The sequence below is a fragment of the Mustela putorius genome, unplaced genomic scaffold (genome assembly GCF_011764305.1).
Source record: "Mustela putorius furo isolate JIRA1106 unplaced genomic scaffold, ASM1176430v1.1 tig00003988_pilon_pilon_pilon, whole genome shotgun sequence".
NCBI classification, from domain to species: Eukaryota; Metazoa; Chordata; class Mammalia; order Carnivora; family Mustelidae; genus Mustela; species Mustela putorius.
In genome coordinates, this window is record NW_025422127.1 from 528,012 (window position 1) to 554,462 (window position 26,451).

General features: G+C 37.3%; 1 protein-coding gene across 1 annotated transcript; it reads left to right on the top strand.

Moving 5' to 3' along the window:
* The first annotated feature begins 538 nt into the window (after positions 1 to 538).
* LOC101682030 (olfactory receptor 6C2) lies at positions 539 to 1,486 on the top strand. Its single transcript, XM_004781547.1, has one exon. The coding sequence runs from the start codon at positions 539 to 541 to the stop codon at positions 1,484 to 1,486; it is 948 nt and encodes a 315-aa protein (XP_004781604.1).
* The last annotated feature ends 24,965 nt before the right edge of the window (positions 1,487 to 26,451 follow it).

Consider the following 26,451-nt stretch of genomic DNA (forward strand, 5'->3'; position numbering starts at 1 on the left):
TGTTTTGTTGTCACTGTTGTTTGTTTTCCAGCAGAAATGCATCTTATACTTAAAACAATCCTTGATAATAACAACTGAAGAGAAGTCATGGTCTTTGTTATCTGGATATAATATATATCCAAGATTTGTCTTGGATAAACAACAAAGTACACATTACAACAACTTAAGTACACATTAAGTAAAATCACCTTTTTTTTGCTCTAACTTATTTGTAAATCCAATCCATGTGATGAATTACAAACAGTGAGCATGTACAGCTGCAAATTTTGAGGGGCAAAGAATGATCTGAGAAAATGTTGCATTGTTTTACAGAAACATGAACTCTGAAGGAATAAGCTTTACTACTCAGATGTGGAATATTCAGGAAGGCTAACTGGAATAGTGGTAATATTGATTATAAGTGAAATGAGAAAATAAATGTAGACTTGGTTTGCTGGGCTTTTATACTCAGTCTTTTGCTACAGAATTCAAATATTGATCTCCTTATAAAAATCTCTTTTATTTTCACATGCCAATGGATGGATGTCAAAAGTCAGTGATGAGAAACTACACAGCAATAACAACTTTTATCCTGCTGGGACTGACAGATGACCCACAACTGCAAATCCTGCTTTTTATCTTTCTATTGCTCACCTATATCTTGAGTGTAACAGGGAACCTTACAATTATAACCCTCACATTGGTAGACTCTCATCTTAAAACGCCTATGTACTTTTTTCTCAGAAATTTCTCTTTCTTAGAAGTCTCATTTACCACTGTCTGTATTCCTAGATTCCTATATAGTATATCAACTGGGGACAATACTATTACCTACAATGCTTGTGCAAGTCAAATATTTTTTATTTTTCTCTTTGGAGCAACAGAATTTTTTCTCCTGGCAGCCATGTCCTATGATCACTATGTTGCTATCTGTAAACCCCTTCATTACATGACCATCATGAACAATAGGGTGTGCACCTTATTAATCCTCTGTTGCTGGGTATCTGGCTTGATGATCGTTCTCCCACCCCTGAGCTTGGGCCTCCAGCTTGAATTCTGTGACTCCAATGCCATTGACCATTTTGGCTGTGATGCAGGTCCCCTCCTGAAGATCTCATGTTCAGATACGTGGCTACTAGAACAAATGGTTATCTTTGTGGCTGTATTTGCACTCATTATCACCTTAGTGTGTGTATTTCTGTCCTACACATACATCGTCAGGACAATTCTGAGATTCCCCTCTTTCCAACAAAGAAAAAAGGCCTTTTCTACCTGCTCATCACACATGATTGTAGTTTCCATCACCTATGGCAGCTGCATCTTCATCTATATCAAGCCGTCAGCAAAAGAAGAGGTAGCCACAAATAAAGGTGTTTCGGTGCTCACCACTTCTGTTGCACCCCTGTTGAACCCTTTCATTTACACCTTGAGGAATAAGCAAGTGCAACAAGCTTTTAATGATTTCATAAAGAAGATAACATTTCTCTCAAAGATCCTGAAGTTTTGACGAATCAGTGTAAAATCAAAGAAGAAAGTCCTCTAAGTATTTAACTACAGCTTCTGATTTGTTTCATTGCTTTGTGCCTATAATGTAGTCATATTAACCCTTTTAAAGACATTTAAAAATACGTCCTAATCTCACCTTAATCAAACTCCTTTTACTTTCAAACCAAACTCATGCATAGTGGCTTTCCTCACTGTAAAACTTTAAAATATATTTCCAAGTAATTAAACATATATCCACTTCTGACTTAGTCTTTTCTTCAATGTTCTAGGGAAGGAAGGAAAGTAATAATATTTAAAACTATATAAATTCTACAGAAGACACACAATATAGTAACAAACTAGTTTCTTCCCCTAATCAATGTCATCAAATTAATAACATAATCTAAGACCCAAATACAATATAGAAAACAGCAACAGCAAAGATGCCTCAAAAGAAACCAAATAAGTATTCTAGGCTAATTAAAATAATGAAAACAAGTGAAAACAAAGATATCAAAGGGAATTTAGAAATAATCAGAACTGAAGAGATGGAAACAGCTTCATGAACACTGATAAGACTTCTAATTATTTACTTATCTTTATGAGAGAACTTCACTTAAAAGGCATATCTTTAATTTAAAACAAATGTAAACAGGGGCGCCTGGCTGGCTCAGTGGGTTAAGCGTCCAAATCTTGGTTTTAGCTCAGGTCATCATCTCATGGTGGTGAGATCAAGCCCCATCATGAGCTTAGTGTTCAGGGGGGATTCTGCTTGTTGATTCTCTCCCTCTGCCCCGCCCCCCACTCACACATGCTCTTCTCTGTCTCTCCCTCACTCTATCTCAAATAAATAAATATTTAAAACATAAATAAATAAAAAATAAAATGCAAACATTATGTCACTCACTATAGGTTACAAAATTAGAATAAATGCATAAGCACAAATTAAAACACCAAATTTTAAATGATGATGAAATAAGACCATTATTCACATCAACACAAAGCTAAGTGAATGATTTAAGAAGATATCAAGGATATCTAAGCAGTAGAAATAGGAAAAAAATAAGGAAATACAAGACAGATAAATTTTAAATTTTAAAAGTGAGGTTAGGGAAAGCATATAATTTGATGAGCACTGGGTGTTATGCAACTGATAAATTAGAAAGGATGAATACCCAACTTTTTTATAAACATGGACAGGATTGGAAGAGATTATGCTGAGTGAAATAAGCAGACTCAAGCAGATAGTCAATTATCATATGGTTTCACTTATTTGTGGAGCATAAGAAATAACATGGAGGACATAGGGAGATGGAGAGAAGGGAGTTGGGGGAAATTGGAGGGGGAGACAAACCATGAAAGACTATGGACGCTGAAAAACAATCAGGGTTTTGGAGGGGTAGGGGGTGGGAGTTTGGGTGAACCTGGTGGCAGGTATTATGGAGGGCACATATTGCATGGAACACTGAGTGTGTGTACATAAACAATGAATTCTGGAACACTGAAAAGAAATTTAAAAAATAAATAAAAATTTTAAAAAATTATCGAACACTACATCTGAAACTAATGATGTAGTATAACTTGGCTAATTAAATTTAAATTGAAAATTTAAAAATAATAATAAATAAAATAAAGGAAAATAAAACTATTAACTAACAAATTAATTAATTCAAAGTGGGCTTTGAGGGGCTCCTGCATAGCTCAGTCAGGTAAGTGGCCAACTCTTGATTTCTGTTCAGGTCATGATCTCAGGGTTGTGAGATAGAGTTCCACTTGGGACTCCTCATGGAGCAGGAAAACTGCTTGAGATTCTCTCCTTCTCCCTCTCCCACCTCCTCTACCCCTTCCCCTGCTTACCCTCTTTCTCTCTCTCTCTCTCTAAAATAAATAATCTTTAAAAAAAAACAATAAAAATAAAAGGGGGCCTGAAATAACACCTAAACACTCTTTTTCTTTTAAGATTTTATTTATTTATGAGACATAGAGATAGGATGAGGAGGGAGAAGCAGACTTCACTACTGAGCAGGGAGCGCAACAAAGAGTTCAATCCCAGGAGCCCAAGATCATGACCTGAGACAAAGGCAGATGCTTAACCAACTGAGGCACCCAGTGCCCCTCTTTTAAATTACTTCTAAAGGGTATTATGCTAAGCAAAGTAAGTCCATCAGAGAAAGACAATTATCATATGATCTCTCTGATATGAGGAAGTTGAGAGGCAGGACAGGGTTCATGGGGGAAGGGAGGGAAAAATGAAACAAGATGGGACTGGGAAGAGAGACAAACCATTAGAAACTCTTAATCTCAGAAAACAAACTGAGGGCTGCTGGAGGGTTTGGGAGGGCTAGGGTGTCTGAGTGATGGACACCGGGGAGGGTATGTGCTATAGTGAGTGCTGTGAATTGTGTAAGACTGATGATTCACAGACCTGTACCCCTGAAACAAATAATACATTATATGTTAATTTAAAAATTAAATTAAATTACTTCTACCAGCAGTCACCTGGGTGGCTCAGTCGGTTCAGCATCTGCGTTCAGCTTAGGTCATAACCCCAGGGTCCTGGGATGGAACCCCGCATAGGGTTCCTTGCTCCATGGGGGCCTGCTTCTCCCTCTCCCTCTGCCTGCCAATCTCCCTGCTGTGCTCTGTCTTTCTCTCAGTCAAATAAATAAATAAATACATTCTTTAAAAAAAAAAATTAAATAAATAAATAATTTTTGCTGACATAATGTTTAAAATAACTACTTGTTTTGAACTCCAGTGATATGTCAAACTCTTTTCAAACATCATCAAGGCCCTTACCAGTCCTGGAAATACATTTAAGCTGTATCAAAATGTAGACAGAAAAAGATTGGGTACAGTCACCAATACATCATAGGTAGTTAATAGAGGAGCCTATATTCTAATATCAAGTCATCTTCAGTCCACTACAACATATGACCTTTCAAGCAGTAGTATAGTTTTCTGGGGAAGGGATGAGAAAAGACAATGAAAGTATGTAAGCTGACATAGTACATGGGATCTCTCTCTGCAATCATACACTCAGTTTATTGATGTGTCTGCTTTTCTCTGTTGATTAAATTCCATTGCTGACATCAGAGAAAAAAATTAAGTTGTCTAAACACTTCAAAAATTATGTAATAGGCTTTAAATACTATGCTATTCATGGAAAAAAATCATAGTGGTTTTTGAAATCCCATGTTACTGTTAGTTATTCTAATCTTTTCTTTCCAGTAGAAAATCCATTGTGGTAAGGAAGTCTGTGAGGGTAAGATTATATCAAGATTATTTTTTATTTTTTTTTATAAGATTTTATTTATTTATTTGACAGAGAGCGAGATCACAAGTAGCCAGAGAGGCAGGCAGAGAGTGAGAGAGGAGGAAGCAGGCTCCCTGCCGAGCAGAGAGCCCGATGTGGGGCTCGATCCCAGAACCCTGGGATCATGACCTGAGCCGAAGGCAGAGGCTTTAACCCACTGAGCCACTCAGGCGCCCCATATCAAGATTATTTTTAATCATCTCTTGTTTGCATATGAAGCAAAGTCACTTTCAAATATTGATTTTTTTCCACACTTATTAATCTGTAACATGATATAACTATATTGAGATCTTGTTGTTTTGAATGTAATTGTCTTCAGGGAGCCTGTGTGGCTCAGTCAGTGGGACTTTCAACTCTTGATTTCAGTTCGGGTCATGATCTTGGGGTAGTAAGATCAAACCACACAAAAGCTCTGTGCTCACACAGAGTCTGCTTCAGATTCTGTGTCATTCCTTCTTCCTCTGCTCCTCCCCTAACTTGTCTTATTACAGGCACGAGTACACTTGCATGTTCCCTCTCTCTGAAATAAGTTAAATCTTTAAAAAAAAAAAAAAGGTAATTGCCTTAAGAGCTATGGTAACTGTAAAATTTCATTTTACTTCTCCTCTTCCTAGGAAATTTACTTATAACATAATCTTTTCCTCTTCTAGTTAAACATTTTATTGAAAATAAATGTATTGGGGGACGCCTGGGTGGCTCAGTCAGTTAAGTGTCTGCCTTCAGCTCAGTCCCAGGGTTCTGGGATCGAGTCCCACATTAGGCTCCTTGAACAGCAGAAAGCCTGCTTCTCTCTCTGCCTCTGCTCCCCTCTGTGCTTTCTATCTCTCTGTCTCCTTCTCTCTGACAAACAAATACATAAAAAAGTAAAAATCTTTTTAAAAAAGAAAATAAATGTATTAAGAAAATCTCTTTATAATATCTGAACAATGATTTTGATATGGAGCTAGATTTAAAATCTAAAGCTTACCACAACTTTTCTAGAATTATTTTACCTACAAATATTGTATTTAATTCATGCAGGCAATACCATTCTTGCTAATTCACTCTCTTACCCATGACCTTTATGAAATGTTCTTATACTTCCATCGCTGTCTCTCTGCTAGTTTCAATTCTGGCTGCTCTGTGTCTTGTTTGTCAGAGATGAATGGGAAATCAGTCAGTTTAGATGCTAACATTGGATTTTTCTCAGCTTTTTGCTTAACAGCCTATCACCCCCATGTTGCTGGAAGAAGAGCTAGCACAGTGACTGGAATAAGCCCTCTCGGTTGTTGTTGTTGTGGGTTTGTTTGTTTGTTTGTTTTCTTTTTGACAGAGAGTGAGAGAGCACAAGCAGGCAGAGTAGCAGGCAGAAGGAAAGGGAGAAGCAGGCTCCCATCTGAGCAGGGAGCCCAGTGAGGGACACGATCTCAGGACTGTGGGATCATGACCTGAGTGGAAGACAGTCACTTAACCAACTAAGTCATCCAGGTGCCTGGAGCCCTCTCAGTATTTGATTCCCTGTGATTCCTGTGAATTAAAAAGCATGACCACTAAGTATATCAGCTATGCAAGTTAGTTAGTTAGTTAACACATTCTATCATGTCATCTTAACTTACAATCTCCTCTGCTAACAAGACAAGGGTTTTCATAAAGTAGATTTGCTATCACAAAGTTAAAGTTCTAAAGGCTATTGGGTCTTCCAATCCAATTTTTGTTTTGTTTTATTTTTAAGATTCCAAGATTCATTGTTTATGCAGCACAGGCAGCGCTCTAATCCAGTTTTTATATTCCTCTCCAGAACTACATTTTTTATTGAGGTAACATATAATATAAAAGGCACCACTTTAACCATTTCACTGTGTGCAATTCAGTGGCTAGTCATACACTCACACAGTTGTACAATCATCACCATTATCTACTTTCATAGCATTGTCATCACCTCAGCAAGAAACTCCATATCTATCAAGCAGTGATTCCCTGCTTCCTTCAGGCCCTGGCAACCATTGATACGTTTCTGTTTCTAGGATTTACTGATTCTAGATATTTACCATTTGGGACTAGCTTCTTTCACTTAGTATAATATATTCAAGGTTTACAAATGTGGTTGAATCTATGAATACTTCATTCTTTTCTATGGATAAATGACATTCCATTGCACAGATATACCACTTTTGTTTATCCATTAATTACCTGATGGACATTTAGGTTGTTTCCCCTTGGGCACTATTATGAACAATGTTGATATGAACATTCATGTGTAAATTTTTGTTTGATTCATGGCATATTTACATGTGCTTTTTAATATTTAGAAGAGCCAGTGATGGTATTAGAGGGGCATAAAAAATTGGAGGGATGATTATATACATTTTTTGAGCCTGCAGTATCATTTTAGCACTAAAAATATAAATGAATCACATTTTATTTGAAATGCAGTCTTTGCCTAATAACTGGAAATCTTTTTTTACCTTAATAAACATATAATGTATTTTAATCCCCAGGGGTACAGGTCTGTGAATCGCCAGGTTTACACACTTCACAGCACTCATCATAGTACATACCATCCCCAATGTCTATATCCCCACACCCTCTCCTGTCCCCTCTTCCCCCAGCAACCCTCAGTCTGCTTTTTGAGACTGAGTCTTTTATGGTTTGTCTCCCTCCCCATCCCATCTTCTTTAATTTTTTTCTTTTCCTACCCCCCAAACCCTCCCACATTGCATCTCAACTTCCTCATATCTGGGAGATAATATGATAGTTGTCTTTCTCTGATTGACTAATTTCACTAAGGGTAATACCCTCGAGTTCCATCCACGTCGTCACAAATGGCAAGATTTCATTTCTTTTGAAGGCTGCATAGTTTTCCATTATGTACATATACCACATCTTCTTAATTTTTTTATTTTTTATCAAGAAGATGTGGTATATATACACAATGGAATACTATGCAGCCATCAAAAGAAATGAAATCTTGCCATTTGTGACAACATGGATGGAACTAGAGCGTACCACATCTTCTTTATCCATTCATCTATTGATGGACATCTAGGTTCTTTCCATAGTTTGGCTATTGTAGACATTGCTGCTATAAACATTTGAGTGCACCTGCCCCTTCGGAGCACAACGTTTGTATCCATAGGATGTATACCCAGTAGTGCAATTGCTGGGTCATAATGTAGCTCTATTTTCAGTTTTTTGGGGAACTTCCACACTGTTTTCCAGAGTGGTTGCACCAGCTTGCATTCCCACCAACAGTGTAGGAGGGTTCCCCTCTCTCCACATCCTCGTCAACATCTGTCATTTCTTGACTTGTTGATGTTAGCCATTCTGACTGGTGTGAGGTGGTATCTCAATTGTGGTTTTGATTTGTATTTCCCTGATGCCGAGTGATGTGGAGCACTTTTTAATGTGTCTGTTAGCCATCTGGATGTCTTCTTTGCAGAAATGTCGGTTCATGTCCTCTGCCCATTTCTTGATTGGATTATTTGTTCTTCGGGTGTTGAGTTTCCTAAGCTCTTTATAGATTTTGGATACTAGCCTTTTTTTAAAAATTTATTTTTTATTTATTTTCAGAATAACAGTATTCATTATTTTTGCACCACACCCAGTTCTCCATGCAATCCGTGCCCTCTATAATACCCACCACCTGGTACCCCGACCTCCCACCCCTGCCCCTTCAAAACCCTCAAATTGTTTTTCAGAGTCCATAGTCTCTCATGGTTCACCTCCCCTTCCAATTTCCCACAACTCCCTTCTCCTCTCTAACTCCCCATGTCCTCAATGCTATTTGTTATGCTCCACAAATAAGTGCCCTTCAACAGACGAATGGATAAGGAAGATGTGGTCCATATACACTATGGAGTATTATGCCTCCATCAGAAAGGATGAATACCCAACTTTTGTAGCAACATGGATACTAGCCCTTTATCTGATATGTCGTTTGCAAATATCTTCTCCCATTTTGTTAGCCGTCTTTTGCTTTTGCTGTTTCCTTTGCTGTGCAAAAGCTTTTGACCTTGATGAAGTCCCAATAGTTCATTTTAGTCCTTGCTTCCCTTGCCTTTGGCAATGTTCTTAAGAAGTAGTTGCTGCAGCTGAAGTCTAAGAGGTTGCTGCCTCTGTTCTACTTAAGGGTTTTAATGGATTCCTTTCTCACACTGAAGTCCTTTATCCATTTTTAGTCTATTCATGTGTGGTGTAAGGAAATGGTCCAATTTCAATTTGCTGCATGTGGTTGTCCAATTTTTCCCACACCATTTCTGGAAGAGGCTGTCTTTTTTCCATTGGACATTCCTTCCTGCTTTGTCAAAGATTAGTTGACCATAGAGTTGAGGGTCTATTTCTGGGCTCTCTATTCTGTTCCACTGATCTATGTGTCTGTTTTTGTGCCAGTACCATACTGTCTTGATGAGGACAGCTTTGTAATAGAGCTTGAAGTCTGGAATTGGGATGCCACAAACTTTGGCTTTCTTTTTCAATATTCCTTCAGCTATTCGAGGTCTTTTCTGGTTCCATATAAATTTTAGAATTATTTGTTCCATTTCCGTGAAAAAAAATGGATGGGATTTTGATAGGGATTGCATTAAATGTGTAGATTGCTTTAGGTAGCATAGACATTTTCACAATATTTACTCTTACAATCCAGGAACAGGGAACATTTTTCCATTTCTTTGTGTCTTCCTCAATTTCTTTCATGAGGATTTTATCATTTTCTAAGTATAGTTTTAGATTCTTTGCCTCTTTGCTTAGGTTTGTTCCTAGGTATCTTATAGTTTCGGGTGCAATTGTAAATGGGACTGACTCCTTAATTTCTCTTTCTTCTGTCTTGTTGTTAGTGTAAAGAAATGCAACTGATTTCTGTGCATTGATTTTATATCCTGACACTTTACTGAATTCCTGTACCAGTTCTAGCAGTTTTGGAGTGGAGTCTTTTGGGTTTTCCACATATAGTATCATATCATATGCAAAGAGTGAGAGTTTGAATTCTTCTTTGCCGATTTGGATGCCTTTAATTTCTTTTTCTTGTCTGATTGCTGAAGCTAGGACTTCTAGTACTATGTTGAACAGCAGTGGTGATCATGGACATCCTTGCCATGTTCCTGACCTTAGCAGAAAAGATTTCAGTTTTTCTCCATTGAGAATGATATTTGTGGTGGGTTTTTCAAAGATGGCTTTGATTATATTGAGGTATATGCCCTCTACCCCTACACTTTGAAGAGTTTTGATCAGGAAGGGATGCTGTACTTTGTCAAATGCATTTTAAGCATGTATTGAGAGTATCATATGGTTCTTATTCTTTCTTTTATTAATGTGTTGTATCACATCAATTGATTTGCAGATGTTGAACCAACCTTGCAGCCCAGGAATAAATCCCACTTGGTCGTGGTGAGTAATCCTTTTAATGTACTGTTGGATCCTATTGGCTAGTATTTTGGTAAGAATTTTTGCATCTGTGTTCATCAAGGATATTGGTCTATAATTCTCTTTTTTGATGGGATTCTTGTCTGGTTATGGCCTCATAAAATGAGTTTGGAAGTTTTCCTTCCATTTCTATTTTTTGGAACAGTTTCAGTAGAATAGGAATTAATTCTTCTTTAAATGTTTGGTAGAATATCCCTGGGAAGCCGTCAGGCCCTGGGCTTTTGTTTGTTTGGAGATTTTTGATGACTGTTTTAATCCCTTTACTGGAGTCTGTTCAGGTTTTCTATTTCTTCCTGTTTCAGTTGTGGATGTTTATATGTCTCTAGAAACGTATCCATTTCTTCCAGATTGTCGAATTTGTTGGCGTAGTGTTGCTCATAGTATGCTCTTATAATTCTTTGTATTTCTTTGGTGTTGGTTGTGATCTCTCCTCTTTCATTCATGATTTTATTTATTTGGGTCCTTTCTCTTTTCTTTTTGATACGTCTGGCCAGGGGTCTATCAATCTTACGAATTCTTTCAAAGAGCCAGCTCCGACTTTCATTGATTTGTTCTGTTATTCTTTTAGTTTCTATTTCATTGACTTCTGCTCTGATCTTCATGATTCCTCTCCTCCTGCTGGGTTTAGGCTTTCTTTGTTGTTCTTTCTCCAGCTCCGTTAGGTGTAGGGTTAGGTTGTGTACCTGAGACCTTTCTTGTTTCTTGAGAAAGGCTTGTACTGCTATATATTTTCCTCTCAGGACTACCTTTGTTGTGTCCCACAGATTCTGAACGGTTGTATTTTCATTATCATTTGTTTCTATGAATTTTTTCAATTCTTCTTTAATTTCCTGGTTGACCCATTCATTTTTTAGAAGGATGCTCTTTAGTTTACATGTATTTGGGTTCTTTCCAAATTTCCTCTTGTAATTGAGTTCTAGCTTCAGAGCATTGTGGTCTGAAAAAATGTGGGGAATGATCCTAATCTTTTGATACCGGTTGAGACCTGATTTATGACCCAGGATGTGGTCTGTTCTGGAAAATGTGCACTAAAGAAGAATGTATATTCTGTTGTGCTGGGATGGAATGTTCTGAATATATCTGTGATGTCTATCTGGTCCAGTGTGTCATTTAAGGCCTTTATTTCCTTGTTGATCTTTTGCTTGGATGATCTGTCCATTTCAGTGAGGGGAGTGTTAAAGTCCCCTACTATTATTGTATTATTGTCAATGTATTTCTTTCATTTTGTTATTAATTGGCTTATATAGTTGGCTACTCCCATGTTAGGAGCATAGATATTTAAAATTGTTAGGTATTCTTGTTGGACAGACCCTTTGAGTATGATACAGTGTCCTTCCTCATCGCTTATTATAGTCTTTGGATTAAAATCTAATTGATCTGATATATGGATTGCCACCCCAGCTTTCTTCTGATGTCCATTAGCATGGTACATTGTTTTCCACCACCTCACTTTAAATCTTCGGGTCTAAAATGAGTTTCTTGTAGGTAGCATATTGATGGGTTTTGTTTTTTTATCCATTCTGTTGCCCTGTGTCTTTTGATTGGGACATTTAGCCCATTAACATTCAGGGTAACTATTGAGAGATATGAATTTAGTGCCATTGTATTGCTTGTAAGGTGTCTGTTACCGTATATTGTCTCTGTTTCTTTTTGATCTACTTCTTTTAGGGTCTCTCTTTGCTTAGAGGACCCATTTCTATATTTACTTTAGAGCTGGTTTGGTATTTGCAAATTCTTTCAGTTTTTGTTTGTCTTGGAAGCTTTTTATCTCTCCATCTATTTTCAATAATAGCCTAGCTGGATATAGTATTCTTGGCTGCATGCTTTTCTCATTTAGTGCCCTGAATATATCATGCCAGTTCTTTCTGGCCTGCCAGGTCTCTGTGGATAGGTCTGCTGCCAATCTAATGTTTTTACCCTTGTATATTACAGACTTTTTTTTTTTCCCGGGCTGCTTTCAGGATTTTCTCTTTGTCGCTAAGACTTGTAAATTGTACTATCAGGTGACGAGGTATGGACCTATTCTTATTGGTTTTGAGGGGTGTTCTTAGCATCTCCTGAATTTTGATGTTTGTTCCCTTTGCCATATTAGGGAAATTCTCTACAATAATTCTCTCCAATATACCTTCTGCTCCCCTCTCTCTTTCTTCTTCTTCTAGAATCCCAAGTATCCTAATGCTGTGTCATCTTATGGTGTCACTTTTCTCTCGAATTCTCTCCTCGCGGTCCAGTAGTTGTTTGTCTCTCTTTTACTCAGTTTCTTTATTCTCTGTCATTTGGTCTTCTATGTCACTAATTCTTTCTTCTGCCTCATTTATCCTAGCAGTAAGAGCTTCCACTTTTTATTGCACCTCATTAATAGCTTTTTTGATTTCAACTTGGTTAGATTTTACTTATTTTCTTTCTCCAGAAAGGGCTTTTATCTCTCCAGAGAGGGTTTCTCTAATATCTTCTATGCCTTTTTCGAGCCTGACTAGAACCTTGAGAATCGTCATTCTGAACTCTAGACCTGTCATATTACCAGTGTCTGTATTGATTAGGTCCCTAGCCTTTGGTACTGCCTCTTTTTTTTTTTTTAAGATTTTATTTATTTTTCAGAGACAGAGGGAGAGAGAGCGAGCGAGCACAGGCAGACAGAGAGGCAGGCAGAGGCAGAGGGAGAAGCAGGCTCCCTGCCGAGCAAGGAGCCTGATGTGGGACTTGATCCCAGGACCCTGGGATCATGACCTGAGCCGAAGGCAGCTGCTTAACCAACTGAGCCACCCACGCATCCCGGTACTGCCTCTTGTTCCTTTTTTTTTGTGGTGAGTTTTTCTGCCTTGTCATTTTGTCCAGATAAGATTTGCTTTCTCCTCCTCTGGAATTTGGCTGTTCTCCTTGGTGAGTGAAGTTGGCTCTTGGCTGGATTTCTTGTTGATCTTCTGGGAGAGGGACCTGTTGTAGCGATTTTCAAGTGTCTTTGCCCCAGGCGGAATTGCACCACCCTTGCCAGGGCCTGGGCTAAGTAATCCACTTGGGTTTGCTTTGGGGAACTTTTGTTCCCTGAGCGCTTTCCATGGAGTTCCAAAGAACGGGAATGAAGATGGCGGCCTCCCAATCTCTGGCCCAGAAGAGCAGAGAGCTCAGGGTCCTGCTCCTCAGTGCGCCCTCAGAGAAAAGCACCCAACCGCCTCCGTCTTCCTGGCCTCTGGTCGAGCTTGGAGGAAAGAGCTCAATCGCTTGCACTTGGAGAGAAGTGCCCAGTCGCTTCTCTCTCCCTGGGCTCTGACCACGCTCTGAGCTCACCCAGCCTGCCACCGGTTCAAGGTAACCCCGAGCTCAGAGCTCACTCCTCGGCTTTGTTGCTATAGCCAGCTTCCCCGCTCTAATATCTGCAAGCTCTGTGACACTCAGACACCCTTGGCCCTTCTGTGACCCCATTGACCTGGGGTTATGCTGACCCCACGTGGGCTTCCCCCTGGTTCAGCCTCTGCAGCAATGTCCCTCTGTAGAACAGACTTTTAAAAGTCATGATTTTGTGCTCCATTGCTCCGCCACTTGCGGGAGCCAGCCCCTCCCCCCGTGGTCTATCTTCCCGTCACTTTGGATTCACTTCTCTGCAGGTCCTACATTTCATAAAGTGATCAATTTCCTGTTTCTAGAATTGTTGCTCTTCTTCTCTTCAATTTCCCGTTGGATTTGTAAGTATTCACAATGGTTAGATAAGCTGTCTAGCTGATCTCCTGCTACCTGCTGTCATCTCAGCCTGCTACTTCGCCATCTTGACTGCTCCCCTCATAACTGGAAATCTTAAAAAGGAATTTCATAATTACGGTATTGTTGCTACATGCCATTATCATCATTATGTGCTCTTAAAATTACCCAAGAATCCCAAAAGGAATAAATTAATAAGGGTGAGTTTCACATTAATAAGAGAATATGATAAATGAAAACATCAATCAATGTAAGATCATACTGTCAATGAATGGAAAACAAAGCATCATTTCCTAAAGTTATGAAAACGTTAGAGCACAAAATAAAGTCATTCCATATGTTGTCCAATACCTAAGCTTAATAAATAGCAACTACTAGGTTTCAATGAACTAATAATATTCTAACATTTGTGTATTAATATGAAATTCTAGAAACCAATTAATGAATCCATTATTAAGGTATTTAATAGCTTTCAGTTATTTGTAATTACTCTCAAATGAGGAAATGATTTGGTTGTTTTAGGACAGTCCATATTCTGTAATGACACCCTTATAAATCAAATCCATAAAGAATCAAATTGAGAATAGTTGTTTCAGTCCAAGCCTGTTTTTGTAACTTTTTTCTAATTTAAATTTAAATCCATGCTCCAAAAAGAGTACAAAGTACTACATATGCCCTTTTTCAGTCACAGTTGTATACATCTTGTGTGTTTTTCTCATCATTCTCTCTACATATATACATACATGCACTTAACATTCTATATATACAAATACTAGTACTATAAACATAAATGTGTATGCACACATGTATATATATACTTTCTAAACCATTGATGATAAGTTGGACATTGTGTCTCTTTATCTATCTCAGGTTATATTTCCTAATTAGATCATTCTGTTTTCTAACCAAAATGTAATGATCAAAATTGGAAAATCTAATCCATAGTCCATATTAAAATTTTATAATTTTTTTCAAGTGATATCTTTTATATCTTTCTATATATTTCTATTACCTCTAGATTCAGCCTAATGTAGGATTTTACATTGCATTTAGTTGTTATTTCTGCTTAGCTCTTACCTGATTTTTCTTCAAAGTTAAACTGAGATTTGGGTTTTGTTTTTTATTGTTGTTATTGGTGGTTATGGTAGTGGGGATTTTTTGCAGGAATAAAACAGAAATGATGATAGATCCTTCCTAATCACATTTGAAGAGCCATATAATGCTGATTTTTCCACTGGTTTTGGTAACTGATCACTTGGATAAGGTAGTCTCTTTCAAATCTCTGTAGACTGTGAAGTTACTATTTTCTTCATATAATAATAAGTAATTTATTAAAAGATACATTTTTTAAAGATTTTATTTACTTATTTGTCAGAGAGAGCGAGAGCGAGCACAGGCAGACAGAGTGGAAGGCAGAGTCAGAGGGAGAAGCAGGCTCCCTGCAGAGCAAGGAGCCCAATGTGGGAATCAATCCCAGGACACCGGGATCATGACCTGAGCCAAAGGCAGCTGCTTAACCAACTGAGCCACCCAGGCATCCCTATTAAAAGATATTTTGAGGCTGTGTAAATATCTTGTTCCTCATGAAACTTTCATCCACTAGTTTTAGCATTCATTGATTTTTTGCTACCTTAATTATTACTTCTATATGGCTAATTAAGTCTATTTTACTATAAAGATGGTCTTTCTTTTCTCCCAGGTATATTATTCATTTACTATAAAGCAATATGAACTCAAGGATTGCAACTGCCCCTCAGAATAATGTATTACTTAAAATATAACCCCCGGGAAATTTTACTAGTTACCAAGCACATTTAGATACAGCCTTAAGAAAAACAGATACTGCAATAAGCCTCTGGGAGAGAGGACTATATACGGCCTTGAAGCTGAGCAGCTGAGGATGCCCGGCTCAACCAGGGTGGAACACCGCCTGCTTCATTTTTCCATTATCTCCCCTTTCCCCCCACCCCGGAGAGCACCTGTGGCTAGTTATCTTAAAAGATAAGTTCTTTTAATGTGCTTGTTCAACTATAAACTTTATACTACTTGTACAGACATATTTTGCCCTCCTTCTTGTTTAGCTACAAGGCATATAACTAACGTTTGACCTTTATTGGCTCTTCTGTGGGCTATTGTTTCTAACTAATAAAAGCAAGACTGAGGAGTTGCTCAGGGCAGCAGTCTTTTCGACTGTTATCCCCTGCTCCCATTCTCTTGCAACGGACATTTTTGTGCCTAATTCTTCTCCTGTTCGCTGACTGGAAGCAGCAAAGGATACTCATTTAACTCAATAAGTTTAATTTATTAATATTATAATTTATCTGATATCCAAATTTCACAAATATGGTGAATGGGAACTTCTTTTAATTGGATTCTAAACTTTTAATATATATGTCTTCTTCATTTTTTGAGGAGTTCTTTACACCAAGGTGATTTTAGCTTTCTCATACTTTCCTTGATCATCCCAAAATAAAACTGTCATTCTCCATGGATCCAAGGTTCCCTTTAGTTAGTGATATTTAAAAATCAATGTGGACATTAGTTGTGTTGGTTAGTGTGTTACTGCTTATTATCCCTCAGAAGACTCCTTGTGGGTGCGTGTGTTATGCATTCATACTGATACCTCCAATTCTGATACACACTATACAGGTTACTTAAGAAAAAACTTCTCGTAACTTGTTTCCCCTACAGTGAGAAGCCTTGGTATCCTTTCCTTCAATGCCACAGATGAATAAGCCTAGAATACACAAAGAAATTACAAAACTAATAATCCATAACACTATAAAAAGTAAACCAGACTATGGATTCTGAAAAACAATCTGAGGGGATTGAAGTGGTGGGGGTGTGGGAGGTTGGGGTACCAGGTGGTGAGTATTATAGAGGGCACAGATTGCATGGAGCACTGGGTGTGGTGAAAAAATAATGCATACTGTTTTTCTGAAAATAAATAAATTGAAAAAAAAAAGTAAACCAGATATCCAGAACTCAATTTTTTCTTAACCTTTAATTAAAATTTATGATTGCTGAACAAATTTTAAATATCTAATTTGATGAGTTTTGACAAACATAAGCCATATTCCTTTTTTTTAAAGATTTTATTTATTTCTTTGACAGAGAGAGAGAGATCACAACTAAGCAGAGCAGCCGACAGAGAGAGAGGGGGAGGAAGACTCCCTGCTAAGCAGAGAGCCCAATATGGCGCTCGATCCCAGGATGCCGAGATCATGACCCGGGCCGAAGGCAGAGGTCCAACCCACTGAGCCAACCAGGCGCCCCAAGTCATATTCTTATTAACTGTCAAGATCAATCAATTATCAATTATGGTTTCTACTTTGAGTTATAGATTAGTTTTGGTGTGATTTCATTAAAATTAATCAATATTTTCAAGACTATTGACTAGAGAAGTGTATGGTAAATATAGGTATAGACAAGATTAAATACCACTGACACATATGGAAGATAGTCTTGAGCTAACAACTTAATGACCTCTCTGGTATAAACCAACAGGCATAATGGCATAACATTAGGAGAATTATAGAGTTGTGGCATCTATGTGTTTTAAGAACTGACACTTAGGGCGCCTGGGTGGCTCAGTGGGTTAAGCCGCTGCCTTCGGCTCAGGTCATGATCTCAGGGTCCCGGGATGAAGTCCCACATCGGGCTCTCTGCTCAACGGGGAGCCTGCTTCCTCCTCTCTCTCTCCGCCTGCCTCTCTGCCTACTTGTAATCACTATCTGTCAAATAAAAAATAAATAAAATCTTAAAAAAAAAAAAGAACTGACACTTAGAGTAACCCTAGTTTTAGAGAAAATAAAACATAACTCTATCTTTCAAGAAGTCATTTGTTGGAGGGGATGTTGAGAAAGGGGAAGCCTCTTCCACTGTTGGTGGGAATGCAAGTTGGTGCAGCCTCTTTGGAGAACAGTGTGGAGATTCCTCAAGAAATTAAAAATAAAACTTCTCTATGACCCTGCCATTGCACTCCTGGGTATTTACCCCAAAGATACAGATGTAGTGAAAAGAAGGGCCATCTATACACCAATGTTTATAGCAGCAATAGCCAATGTTTATAGCAGCAATAGCCACGGTTGCCAAACTGTGGAAAGAACCAAGATGCTCTTCAACAGACGAATGGATAAGGAATATGTGGTCCATATACACTGTGGAGTACTATGCCTCCATCAGAAATAACGAATACCCAACTTTTGTAACAACATGAATGGGACCGGAAGAGATTATGCTGAGTGAAATCAGTCAAGCAGAGAGAGTCAATTATCATATGGTTTCACTTATTTGTGGAGCATAACAAATAGCATGGAGGACATGGGGTGTTAGAGAGGAGAAGGGAGTTGGGGGAAATTGGAAGGGGAGGTGAACCATGAGAGACTATGGACTCTGAAAAACAATCTGAGGGTTTTGAATGGTGTAGCAGGGGGTGGGTATTATAGAGGACACAGATTGCATGGAGCACTGGGTGTGGTGCAAAAGTAATGAATACTGTTATGCTGAAAATAAAAAATAAATTAATTTTTTCTTAAAAATGATGTAATAACAAAAGAAAAAAAAAAAGAAGTCATTTGAATTAGGAAAAGCTGATATTTGATATCATTTACCATAGAAAACTGGTACAGAAGTAAATGCTAATAAACCTATATTCCAGGAATTAAATTCATAATAAATTCCCATTTATTCAATAGATTCATTGACATGTTGAAGAGATTAAGCTTGTGGTTTCGATTTTAATTTCCCTGATGGTATTGCATGGAGCACTTGGTGTGATGCGTAAACAATGAATCTTGGAACACTGAAAAAATAAATTTAAATATTAAAAAAGGAGATCAACCTTGTTTTATATTATTGAATATGATTGTGTGAGAAATAAACTAAAATGTACTAAGTCATATTTCATTTTCTACTGCAATTTTAAAAATTTACCCACCATATGATCCCAAAACCAGACAAGGATACCAACAAAAAAGAGAACACACACAAAAAAAAGAACTACAGACCAATATCCTTGATGAACACAGATGTGAAAATTCTCACCAAAATACTAGCCAATGGGATTCAACAGTACATTAAAAGGATTATTCACCACGACCAAGTGGGATTTATTCTAGGGCTGGAAGTTTGGTTCAACATCCACAAATCAACCAATGTGATACAACAAATTAATAAAAGAAAGAACAAGAACCATATGATACTCTCAATAGATGCTTAAAAAGCATTTGACAAAGTACAGCATCCCTTCCTGATCAAAACTCTTCAAAGTGTAGGGATAGAGGGCACATACCTCAATATTATCAAAGCCATCTATGAAAAACCCACCACATATATCATTCTCAATGGAGAAAAATTGAAAGCTTTTCTGCTAGGGTCAGGAACACAGCAGGGATGTCCATTATCACCACTGCTATTCAACATAGTACTAGAAGTCCTAGCCTCAGCAATCAGACAACAAAAGGAAATTAAAGGCATCCAAATCAGCAAAAAAGAAGTCAAACTATCACTCCTCGCAGATGATATGATACTGTATGTGGAAAACCCAAAAGACTCCACTCCAAAACTGCTAGAACTGGTACAGGAATTCAGTAAAGTGTCAGGATATATAATCAATGCACAGAAATCAGTTGTATTTCTCTACACTAACAACAAGACAGAAGAAAGAGAAATTAAGGAGTCAATCCCATTTACAATTGCACCCAAAACTATAAGATACCTAGGAATAAACCTTACCAAAGAGGCTCAGAAAATGATAAAATACTCATGAAAGAAATTGAGGAAGACACAAAGAAATGGAAAAATGTTCCATGCTCCTGGATTGGAAGAATAAATATTGTGAAAATGTCTATACTACCTAAAGCCATCTACACATTTAATGCAATTTCTACCAAAATGCCATCCATTTTTTTCAAAGAAATGAAACAAATAATCCTAAAATTTAAAATCTGGAGACAATCTATCAGGGAGAGATCTGTTTCAGCCAAAGTTCAAAAATCAGTCAAGCAGAGAAAGACAATTATCATATGGTTTCACTAACTTGTGGGATAATAAGGAATAGTACAGAGAACCATATGTAAAGGGAGGGAAAACTCAATGGGAAAAAATAAGAGAGGAAGACAAGCCATGAGAGACTCTGGATTCCTGCAAAAAACTGAGGGTTACAGAAGGGTGAGGGAAGGGGAGCAGAGGGGATATTGGGATGTGGGTATTAAGGGGAACACATGTGGTGATGACCACTGGCTGTTATATGCAAACAATGAGTCATTGAACACTGCATCAAAAACTAAAGATGTACTCTATGGTGGCTAATTGAATATAATAAAAACAAAGAATGTAGAAAAAAATATATATGGAACCAGAAAAGATCTCAAATAACCAAAGGAATATTGAAAAAGGAAGCCAAAGTTGGTGGCATCACAATTCCGGACTTCAAGATCTATTGCAAAGCTCTTATAATCAAGACAGCATGGTACTGGCACAAAAACAGACAAATAGATCAGTGGAACAGAATAGAGAGCCCAGAAATAGACCCTCAACTCTATGGCCAACTAATCTTCAACAAAGCAGGAAAGAATGTCCAATGGAAAAAAGACAGCCTCTTCAACAAATGGTGTTGGGACAATTGGACAGCCACATGCAGAAAAATGAAATTGGACCATTTCCTTATACCACACATGAAAATAGACTCAAAATGGATAAAGGACCTCAATGTGAGAAAGGAATCCATCAAAATCCTTAAGGAGAACACAGGCAGCAACCTCTTCGACCTCAGCCGCAGCAACATCTTCCTAGGAACATTGCCAAAGGCAAGGGAAGCAAGGGCAAAAATGGACTATTGGGATTTCATCAAGATCAAAAGCTTTTGCACAGCAAAGGAAACAGTTAACAAAATCAAAAGACAACTGACAGAATGGGAGAAGATATTTGCAAACGACATATCAGATAAAGGACTAGTGTCCAGAATCTATAAAGAACTTAGCAAACTCAACACCCAAAGAACAAATAATCCAATCAAGAAATGGGCAGAGAACACGAACAGACATTTCTGCAAAGAAGACATCCAGATGGCCAACAGACACATGAAAAAGTGCTCCATATCACTCGGCATCAGGGAAATACAAATCAAAACCACAATGAGATATCACCTCACACCAGTCAGAATGGCTAAAATCAGCAAGTCAGGAAATGACAGATGCTGGTGAGGATGTGGAGAAAGGGGGACCCTCCTACATGTTGGTGGGAATGCAAGCTGCTGCAGCCACTCTGGAAAACAGCATAGAGGTTCCTCAAAATGTTGAAAATAGAACTTCCCTATGACCCAGCAATTGCACTATTGGGTATTTACCCTAAAGATACAAACGTAGTGATCCAAAGGGGCACGTGCACCCAAATGTTTATGGCAGCAATGTTTACAATAGCCAAACTATAGAAAGAACCTAGATATCCATCAACAGATGGATGGATCAAGAAGATGTGGTATATATACACAATGGAATACTATGCAGCCATCAAAAGAAATAAAATCTTGCCATTTGCGACAACATGGATGGAACTAGAGTGTATCATGCTTAGCGAAATAAGTCAAGCGGAGAAAGACAACTATCATATGATCTCCCTGATATGAGGAAGTGGTGATGCAACATGGGGGCTTAAGTGGGTAGGAGAAGAATAAATGAAACAAGATGGGATTGGGAGGGAGACAAACCATAAGTGACTCTTAATCTCACAAAACTAACTGAGGATTCCTGGGGGGAAGGAGGTTGGGAGAAGGGGCGTGGGGTTATGGACATTGGTGGGGTTATGGACATAATGAAACTTATATAGTTTTATTAACATATGTGCTTTGGTGAGTGCTGTGAAGTGTGTAAACCTGGCGATTCACAGACCTGTACCCCTGGGGATAAAAATATGTTTATAAAAAATAAAAATAAATAAATAAAAAAATAAAATAAAATTGAAGTTATGAGTAAGCTATCAATATGAAGATACACTGAAAATCTCTAATATATTCAGAAACTAAATAGCATACATCTGGAAAGTCTTTCTGTAAAAATGGAACTCAAAATGGAAATTAGAAAATATTTTGTATTCTATTATATGAAAATATTACATCCCAAAGCCTGTATGATAGAGATAAACATGTGCTTGGAAAGAAATATATAGTTTACGTATTTGCATTTTAAAAGGAAGAAACACTAAAATCAGTGATCTAAATATCCATTTTAAGGAATAAGAAAAAGTAGAAATTAAACCAAAAAAATGTGCAAGAGTGTATAACAGCAAAAAATAAATATATGGAAATGATTTTTTAGTAAAGGAAATCACTGATACCAAGGGTTGAGAAGAATTCTTATTCTGATGTTTTGGGTTTGAATGTTCAAGATTTGAGTATTAAGTATGATTGCTTTATAAGGCTTTTTTTGGTCCCTGTTTACCTTTAACCTAGTTGCTCTATCCATTTGTGAAAATAGAGTATTGAAGTCTCTAATTATTATTGTTTAACTGTCTATTCCTCTCTTCATTTGTCAGTTTTTGCTTTATGTATATTGGAGCTCTGTTGTTAGGTTCATATACATCTTACATTTATCTTTTTCACTTTCACTTTCAACTGATTTATGTTTTTGAATCTATTATGTATCTTCTGTATACAGTATATAGTGGTTCTTTTTATTATTATTACTCCAGACTGAAATCCTCTGCCTTTTTAATTGGATAGTTGGATCCATTCACATATAATGTTATTATTGATATAGTTGGATATACCTTTACCACTATCCTTTTTGCTCTTTATATGTATAATGTATCTTTCCTATTCCATCCTTCTTTCAATGCTTCCTTTTGCATTAAGTGAATATTTCCTGTTTTAACATTTTAATTCTTTCAATGATGCTTTAACTATATTTTCACTATAATTATCTTATATAGTTTTATTCTCTTTCATTTTGAAGTTTATTATGTTGAATGATGCACAACTATGTATATGGTTTAAAAATCACTGAACTCTGACCATATGATTCCACTCATTCATATGTGGAATTTAAGAAACAAAAATGATGAATATAGGGGAAGGGAAGAAAAAATAAAATAGGTTAAAAATAGAGAGGGAGACAAACCATAAGAGACTCTTAACTGTAGAGAACGAACTGAGGGCTGCTGGATAGGAGGTTGATGGCGGGGATGGGGTAACTGGGTGATGGGCATTAAGTTGGGTACTTGATGTAATGAGCACTCGGTGTTATTTGCTACTGATGAAGCACTGAATTCTACCCTGAAATAAATAATACAGTGTATGTTAACTAAGTTGAATTTAAATAAAACCAAAAAATGAATAAATTAAAAAGCTGAAGATGTAAGGACAAAAAACCCCCACCGAACTGCATAGAACTGCATACTTCTCTAGGCAATTATGCAAAGTCAAAAGGCCAATCTCAACAGTCATATACACTATTGACTTGCTTATATAATACCAAAATTACAAAATTACAGAATTTTACAAATTACAGAATTTTTTAATTGTAATTTTCTTAATTGTAATTGTAAATTAAAGAATTATAAAATTACAAAATTAATGAATACCAGTGATAGAAGACCTAAGGGAATGGAGGCTTGAGTGACCAAAAAAGAGCAAAATGAGGGAGACTGTGATAATGAAACTTTCCTGCACTTAGGTTGCATAGTTGCCAATGTCCTGGTTGTGAGATTGTGTCTCATAAGATGTGACCATTGCAAGAAACTGGGTAAAGCATGCATGAGTTCTGTCTCTGTTACTTATTACAAGTGCATATGTTCTATAGTTATATCAAATAAGACTTTTAATTAAAAAAAGAAAAAATCTATCATATCAAAATCAAGGTGAAGAAAATATATATGCTTGAATGATCATAGAAACACCATTTATAATAGCATGAAACTGAAAACTATACTAAGGCAGAAAAACTGTATAGTATGGGTAAATAAAATATAGTTAATTTATATAGAATAATATTATAAAGCAATAAGAATGAATGGTCTACTGGGTGTTATTATGCTGAAAATAAAAAAAATAAATTAAAAAAAAGAATGAATGGTCTACAATCACATGCAATAATACGGGAAGAACTCACTATCTCATACTGACTGAAAAGAGTCAGACATAAAATGTTTCATGTTTCACGTTGAGGTCTTTTATCCATTTTGAGTTTATCTTTGTATACGGTGTAAGAGAATTATCGAGTTTCATTCTTCTACATATAGCTGCCCAGTTTTCCCAGCATCATTTATTGAAGAGACTGTCTTTTTTGCACTCTATATTTTTTCCTGTTTTGTCAAAGATTATTTGCCCATAGAGTTGAGGGTCCATATCTGGGCTCTCTACTCTGTTCTACTGGTCTATGTGTCTGTTTTTATGCCAGTACCATGCTGTCTTGGTGATCACAGCTTTGTAGTAAAGCTTGAAATCATGTAGCATGATGCCCGCAATTTTCTTTTTGTTTTTCAACATTTCCTTAGCGATCTGAGGTCTCTTCTGATTCCATACAAATTATTGGATTATTTGTTCCAGCTCTTTGAAGCCTAGAGGAGAACATAGGCAGTAATCTCTTCGATAGCAGCCACAGCAACTTCTTTCAAGATATATCTCCAAAGGCAAAGGAAACAAAAGCAAAAATGAACTTTTGGGACTTCATCAAAATCAAAAGCTTCTGCACAGCAAAGGAAACAGTCAAGAAAACAAAGAGGTAACCCACGGAATGAAGGAAGGTATTTGCAAATGACAGTACAGACAAAGGGTTGATATCTGGATCTATAAAGAACTCCTCAAACTCAACACACACAAAACAGACAATCATATTTAAAAAATGGGCAGAAGATATGGACAGACACTTCTCCCATGAAGGCATACAAATGGCTATCAGACACATGAAAAAATGTTCATCATCACTAGCCCTCAGGGAGATTCAAATTAAAACCACATTGAGATATCACCTTACACCAGTTAGAGTGGCCACAATTAGCAAGACAGGAAACAACATGTGTTGGAGGAGATGTGGAGAAAGGGGAACCCTCTTCCACTGTTGGTGGGAATGCAAGTTGGTGCAGCCTCTTTGGAGAACAGTGTGGAGATTCCTCAGGAAATTAAAAATAGAACTTCCCTATGACCCTGCCATTGCACTCCTGGGTATTTACCCCAAAGATACAGATGTCGTGAAAAGAAGGGCCATATGTACCCCAATGTTCATAGCAGCAATGGCCATGGTCGCCAAACTGTGGAAAGAACCAAGATGCCCTTCAACAGATGAATGGATAAGGAAGATGTGGTCCATATACACTATGGAGTATTATGCCTCCCTCAGAAAGGATGAATACCCAACTTTTGTAGTAACATGGACAGGACTGGAAGAGATGATGCTGAGTGAAATAAGTCAAGCAGAGAGAGCCAATTTTCATATGGTTTCACTTATTTGTGGAGCATGACAAATAGCATGGAGGACATGGGGAGTTAGAGAGGAGAAGGGAATTGGGGGAAATTGGAAGGGGAGGTGAATCATGAGAGACTATGGACTCTGAAAAACAATCTGGGGGGTTTGAAGTGGCGGGGGGTGGGAGGTTGGGGTACCAGGTGGTGGGTATTATAGAGGGCACAGATTGCATGGAGCACTGGGTGTGGTTCAAAAATAATGAATACTGTTATGCAGAAAATAAATAAAAAATAAATTTTAAAAAATGTTTCCTTAGCGATCTGAGGTCTCTTCTGATTCCATACAAATTATTGGATTATTTGTTCCAGCTCTTTGAAGCCTAGAGTGACATGACTTCACTAATATAAATACAAAACATGAAAAATCTATATTATTACAAATCAGGGCTGTGATTTTCCTGGCAGTGGATATGAAAGAGTGAGCGGTTGGTTGTGTAATAATAATCTGACTAAGTAAGCCTTAGGGAAATATTCCAGGTGATGGTACTGTTCTGTTCTGCTGTTGCTAGGTATCTGTATAAGTTCAGTTAATGAAAATTCATTGTAATGTGCAGTTAAAACATGTGCATTTTTATGTATGGATGTTCCTTCATAAAATCTTCTAAATTTTTAATGTAAAAAATTAAAACAAAAATTAAAAATTAAATTCTTACATCCAATTGCCTTAGAAAAGAAGCCAGGCATTTGCTTTGTTTTAATATAATTGTTGTGTTGTTTTGTTTCTTTATATATTTAATGCTACAGTTATGTTTCTGTGTCTCTAGGGAGATGGTCCCACTGCTGTATGTATTTTTGTGTGTGTCAGAATTCATTAAAAGATTCATTACCAGGGACACCTGGGTGGCTCAGTGGTTAAAGCCTCTGCCTTTGGCTCAGGTCATGATCCCAGGGTCCTGGGATCGAGCCCCGCATCAGGCTCTCTGCTCAGCAGGGAGCGTGCCTTCTCCTCTCTCTCTCTGGATAAGTAAAAATCTTAAAAAAAAAAAAAAAAAAGATTCATTACCAGCTTTTATACAGTAATCACAAAGGACCCTCTTGCTTTTTTTATTTCACTTGATTCTTATGCACCCATAGCATATTCACCAAATATAATAGAAGTCATTGATACTTTAAAAATTACAGT

Coding starts and splice junctions, on each gene's coding strand:
- LOC101682030 (XM_004781547.1), top strand. CDS start 539: ATGAGAAACTACACAGCAATAACAACTTTTATCCTGCTGGGACTGACA.